Here is a 6,241-nt window from a genome sequence, read left to right as displayed (position 1 = left end):
GGGCCAATATACTTCTCTGGAAATGTATGTTGCATTTGAATGCACAATCCGCAACTCTGTTGCCTATGCAGAGCAAATGGGTTTTACGTTATTTAATTTGAATGCAAAATGCAGTGGTTTTGGATCAGGAAAATACCATCATACTGTCTGGTACCTAGACGATCATCAACAGACATATGAATGAATTGAAGACCTTATAGACTTACGCGTTTACTTTGGATTTTAAAAATGTTTAGATTTTTTGTTTTCTTATATAGATGAAACATTGCTGTATCTGGGGGCATGAATGGGTTTAACCATTATCTCTTCATTTTAAAACACTTATGACAGAATTCCACTGGACAAATCTTTGTAAGTGACTGTAAGACATGCATTTTAATAAGGCAAGCACTTTTATGTGAAATAGATCAGTCAGCTAAAGCCAAATGTCAGTGTTCTCCAGAGAACACACTGGGGAAAGAATGCAATAGTTAAAAAAAATAATAATAAAAAAAAATAAATAAAAAAAAAAAAAATATATATATATATATATATATATATATATATATATATATATATATATATATATATACATTTCAGAGGCAAGAATTGGCCGTATTGAACAACTTTTTTTATTTTTTTATTATTATTTTTTTTATGTATGGTATTGTCAAATTTTAAATCCATTTTAATTAGCCTAAAGTTTCCAAGTTGTTTTAAGATTTTATGCAATGAGAAGTCTATGTCCATCTTGTCTCTCGCCAGAAGTTTATATATATATATATATATATATATATATATATATATATATATATATATATATATATATATATATATATATATGTTTTGTTGTTTTACTTTGTTACACATTCATTACACAAATATAGAAAAATAAGTCGCTTTAATGTAACCACATTATTGAATTATTCACTTTCGAAGGGATGGTTTGGGATATTATTCCAGCATGTTGAAACTGGCCTGACGTGAGACAAGAATGACGGCAAAATGGCCTAATATATTTTGTTCATGTAGTGTGAAGTTGTTTACACTTGGCTATACCAGTGCAGTAAACGGGAATCTATCCGATACACTTGGTCATTTCGCACCATTTCTGCCACTTTATAGCGCCTCGTACATGCTTGTGATTTGAAAAATCAAATTGATTTTGTTGTTAGTCTAGAGACATCTGTTAATATGTATATCTTCCATAATAATAACGAATATAGACGGCAAACAAATTTGTTTAGCAAGATATGCTACTGTATGTAGTGGGGGGAAATTAAGTCAACGCTTGTATTTAATCTCGAATTTTGTTGCAGTGTCCGATCAGTGTGTTTATAATAATAACAATATTATCCCAATGATTTCAATGTCATGACATAATAATTTAGCCAAGAGAATCACGATTAGAAACCACATTTAGTCACCGTGCGACGTGCGCTGCTGTCCAAGGTGCTGAAATGGACATTCGCCTTCTCGGTCCTCAAACGCTGCTAATCCGCCTCAAACTCTTTCGAATATTATTATTATTATTATTATTATTATTATTATTATTATTATTATTATTATTAATATTATTCTATTTTTCCAGCCTTTTTTTTTCTTAGATGTTCCTATAGTATAGCCCATTCGTTCAGAGAATAGCAAGCTTCAAGGATATTTCAGATGTCATCAGAAATGCGTCAGGATACTTTAAAGAGCAAACTGGACAGCATTATTTTCAGCATCATAATTGTTTTTATAACAGCCATGTCAATGGTACACCTGAAAAACTATGTGCACATGTAGAAATATTTCCTTCTTAAATATAAGCATCCATTACCTACATATAAATAATTCTGAAATCCTGGACAAAAAACATGTTACATTATGATCGCAAAATAGGTGAAATCATCATAAAATTCGACGGAGAAGACAACATGCAAATAATATAGAAAATAAATACGTTTTGCATCCATTCCCTTTTTCCTCAAAAGAATGCGCCAGTTGTAACTTGTAAAACATTATAAAGACTCCGTGAACTACAAGAGGGGATGTGGTCTATAGGACGTCAATACGTTTTAACACTATACAATTTGAGCCACAAAAACACAGCTGTAGAAAGACACACAAAACGTTTACGTAGTCCTGTCAACAGTGAAGTATGTACTTGTGCCATTTCGAAGAACAATTATCCTTAGATTAATAGTGAATATGTAGATGAACGTTTGCAGAGCCCCTGGCTCTAAGGCTTGGTAAATTTATAGGTAAAAATATATAACAGGGTGCCTCGTTTGGCAGTATTCTGTAATACAGACATGTAACTTACGCTATTTGTACGTTTAGAGTCAATGTAAACAAATGATTATGGCGCCAAGATATAATGACATGTATAATGACATTGAATAATGACATTGTATCTCATGAGTCCTTGGTGAATGTTCTTTGCAGCAGGAGCGCGCATTGCAGTCTATCGAATAGTGAATTCTTCAGATCGACGACCACAGCCAAAACAAAAAAGTCTGGATAAGGTCAAAATGGTAACATAATATTTGTCATACATTTATCCAGCTTGTGGTGTAAACCAATGGCATCGAAAGTAGTCGACCAGAGTTTTTTTTTTTTTCTTTCTTTCTTTTTTTTTTTTTTTGTGAGTAGAGATTCTGGTCTCGGTCCTTCTTTTGGCATTCTCCTCTTTTTCATCAGTCACTTGTTAAAGTAAACACTGTTTGTTTGTTTGTTTGCTGTCGTCGCTTTCTTTACTGCATCAAGCACTAACTCAGAACATGCTGGTCTTTACTAAAGTGGTTTTGGCTCCATTCTGTCTTTGTAATGAGGACAGCACACTAGCGAACGGTCCGCCCAGAGAGTCCGGAATAGAGGTGATGGTGCCCGGGGCTGAGGCCCAGCCTTGACTCGGCGCAGTGCCTCCCATACCGGCCACTGACGTCTTCACCTGTTCTACCGGCCCGTTCCCAGTGGCGCTGACCTGTCCGCCGGTGGGACTCGGTCCACCACAGTTGGAAGTAGGGTTCGGGTTAGGCCCGGGCCCACCGGTGCTGTCTGGATCTGTAGCTTTTGCCTCTTTGCTGTCCTCCTCTCGCAAGTCTGGTTTCTTCCCCGATCCGTTCTTTGCTGCAGCAGCTGCTGCGGCGGCGGCGCGCTCTTGTTTGCGAAATTTGGCGCGCCTGTTTTGGAACCATACCTGCAGAAAAAAACAAACAAACAAACACATTTTTGGTCACACTTAACGCATGTTTTTTTTTATGTGAATATTCATTATGTAATTGTATAAATGTCATTATTATTATTAATATTATTTAAATTAATTAGCTATATTTACATGCAGTATGTATAATATGGACACTGTAAAGTACATTTAAATGTGCAAAATAGAAATGAAAAAAAAAATGAAAAAAGAAAGAAAACATGCGATTTACATATAACAAAAACTCCATGCCAAGAGATTGTTTTCGTGTTTTCTGCCCTAAATAAAGGAAATGATAGAAATCAGTAGATGGTATCGCACCTGCACTCTAGCCTCGGTGAGATCAATCTTGAGCGCGAGCTCCTCTCGTGTGTAAATGTCTGGGTAGTGAGTCTCAGCGAACACGCGCTCCAGCTCTTTGAGCTGCGCGCTGGTGAAAGTTGTCCGAATGCGCCTCTGCTTCCGTTTCTCATTCAAACCTCCGTGGTCTGTGAACAGCTTGTAGGGAACTGTTTAAATAAGTAAGAAGTCAGTTGTTAGTAATTTGTGAAAAATACCATTAATAATAATGAAAAAAAAAAAATTCTTAAAATGTTACCTTAAACCTTTAAATAATCATGCATATTAAAACATGCAACTAGTGGGAATGACAATGCAATTCAAAAATCGTGTCCATACAAGGGTTACCTGTATCATGAATTGTGTAAGATAAGATCAAATCATGATAAAAGATAATGTTATGAAAATCCTGAGTCAGCTGTAATCCCATTATCTTGTGAAATGCTGTTAATTGAATGTTATTGGAAAGTTGTCATAAATGCTTCTATGTCCGCTTTTGCTGCTACTGTAACTTCAGTTCAGTGTCAATAATGAGCTTAAGTCCCTGGTTATTTCATTATTTTCAAAGGTTTATGTCTCATCGCAAAGTAAATAAATTATGCCTATCATTTTGGCAGCTTAAGATAATTTTGTTGGCGGTTAGGGTGTGACTGGGATAGTGTAACCCAGTAACTGAATTACCGCTTGCCTGCAATCGCTTCTAACGTGATAAATTCTTTCATTTGTGTAAGCAAATTTCGTTTGGTAAATACTAAACACATTTCCATTTTCGAAAGCAATCAAGGCGTTCTATGTACCGGGGCCGTGATTCTCGCGTCTCTCAGCTGGCGAACTAAATGTGACTCTGGGCTTACCTGCGGCGTACGGACTGTTCTGATGGTCCCGCAGGGTGCCCAGGCTACAGGAGCCCGGTGTGAGCGACGGGCACCCGGAGGTGGCCCCAAACGTCGTCCTGATGGGATTGTACTGAAAGCCACTGGCTTGGCTGCAGGAGCTGAAGTCCGCATAGGCTGATGCCAGGCTCGACGTGTCCATCCCGGCCATACAGGACTCGTAGGCAGAGGAATTGAGGTAAGAATACTCCATTTTATACATTGAAAAGGCTCGGTGGAGAACGAATGCTGCACTCCCAAGGAAAAACGGCACACACAAACCTCAAATTCAAATTGGATTAAATTGGCGAGGAGCACATGAAAATAGCCAGGCAAAACGCGGACGGAGTTGGGGAGCCTGTGACGGCTGAATTTTGACTGCTTTGAAGGAGGCTCGTGCCGTGGGTAGATGTGCACTGCTCGGCGCCTGCTCAAAAACTGCCCTCCTTTATAGGAGCTGAGCCTTGTTTTATGAAAAGCCTCCCAAGGAGCCGCCTAGCCCCAGGTCTCTAGAGCATATAGTCCTCATAATAAACTTGGCTCTTTCCGCTTGGACAATAGCACGGCGTTTGGGTCTTATTGCTAGCGCTTTTTTACATGACAATAACTCATCAGTCTATTGGGCTGGCACTGGGGGATCGGGCTGTCCAACCTCCCTATCATTGATCCCCTGCATCTCTAATTAGAATTTAATACCCCGCCATTACGCGCCAGCCCCCTCCACCACGTATAGCCCTCTCGCTCAAACCGCCATCTTGCCCTTTAATTCAATCACACCACTTGGAAATAATGAAAGTTGGGTGACGATTCTCCCTGATCCAATTTTCTCCGAGCTTTTAAGCCTTTAAACCGACGGTATACCTTGGGCTGGATTTTCGATAGTATTTCCCCGTCTCCTTTTCTCTTTTCTTTTCCACAGCACTGTTTTGGCACTCGCCGAGTTGCAGGAGTTAAAGAGACTATTGAGGTTATCACAGAAGAATGTTGCATGCTTAATTTAGCAGGATCCTCATAAGATATGTGGGCCTGAAGGATGTGGCCGGAAATGACAGCAGCTTGCCTGACAAACGTTATTGACTACATTTTTTGTGGCGCGCTATTATAATATAATAATAACATAAAATAATGACATCTATTTGACAATACATTTAGAAATACATTTTCGGAGCAAAAGTTGTAGGAAAATTAGCATTTGTGTCAAAATATTGATTACCACAGAATTTTATTTCGACTTGTCCCTCCATTTCTTTTTTAAAGAAGTGCAAAAATCGAGTTCACAGTGAGGCCAATATGAGGCCAATTTTGGGAGGATTTAAAGGTAGAAATGTGAAGCTTATAATTTTATAAAAGCACTAACATTAATTCTTCTGTTAAAGAAGAATTCTGTAATCTGTTTTTTTGAGCTGTAAATAGTTGTTTTACAGTCGTTTCAGGGTTTTTGGGTTTATGGCATTACGTCGTCATGGCAATGAAGTTGTCAAATTGAATATAACGTCACACAAAATAGATAAGTAGACTACGCTATTTTCCAACACACTCTCATGGCGAAATCGTCAGGATTCGTACGACTTTCTAAATTTGGCTAATTCATATGATATCCTAAAATCACCTTAACATGTATACTGTTTACGTCTTGTGACTATACTTTTGAAACAGTGAATATTTTAACATTTATGGATCAGCCCCATTCGCTTCCATTGTAAGTGCCTCACTGTAACCCAGATTTTTGCTTTTTTAAAGAAATGGAGGGACCAGTCAAAATAATTTTTGTGGTAATCAAAATTATGCCACAAATGCTGTTAATTGATCTTAACTTGTACTGAATGTGGAATGATCATTTAATTTTAATTTAGTAATCCAGTTG

The 6,241-nt window shown here is 37.8% G+C and overlaps 1 protein-coding gene across 1 annotated transcript; it reads right to left on the bottom strand.

The window, feature by feature from the left end:
- Positions 1 to 1,705: 1,705 nt before the first annotated feature.
- LOC127417745 (paired mesoderm homeobox protein 2B-like) lies at positions 1,706 to 5,067 on the bottom strand. The gene is made up of 3 exons (XM_051657939.1): positions 4,360 to 5,067; positions 3,488 to 3,675; positions 1,706 to 3,163 (listed from the first exon to the last, which is right to left on the bottom strand). Exons 1-3 carry the CDS (start codon positions 4,598 to 4,600, stop codon positions 2,738 to 2,740), a joined length of 855 nt encoding a protein of 284 aa, XP_051513899.1. The 5' UTR covers positions 4,601 to 5,067; the 3' UTR covers positions 1,706 to 2,737.
- Positions 5,068 to 6,241: the final 1,174 nt, after the last annotated feature.

This window comes from Myxocyprinus asiaticus, chromosome 27, assembly GCF_019703515.2.
Source record: "Myxocyprinus asiaticus isolate MX2 ecotype Aquarium Trade chromosome 27, UBuf_Myxa_2, whole genome shotgun sequence".
NCBI classification, from domain to species: Eukaryota; Metazoa; Chordata; class Actinopteri; order Cypriniformes; family Catostomidae; genus Myxocyprinus; species Myxocyprinus asiaticus.
Note: the sequence above shows the minus strand (reverse complement) of the source record. Positions and strands in the feature narration are given on the sequence as shown.

Excerpts from the sequence above, each read along its gene's own strand:
- LOC127417745 (XM_051657939.1), bottom strand. The coding sequence starts at position 4,600 with ATGTATAAAATGGAGTATTCTTACCTCAATTCCTCTGCCTACGAGTCC. Across the intron at positions 3,676-4,359 it reads GAACAGTCCGTACGCCGCAG|TTCCCTACAAGCTGTTCACA; the intron begins GTAAGCCCAGAG and ends TTATTTAAACAG. Across the intron at positions 3,164-3,487 it reads TCACCGAGGCTAGAGTGCAG|GTATGGTTCCAAAACAGGCG; the intron begins GTGCGATACCAT and ends TTTTTTCTGCAG.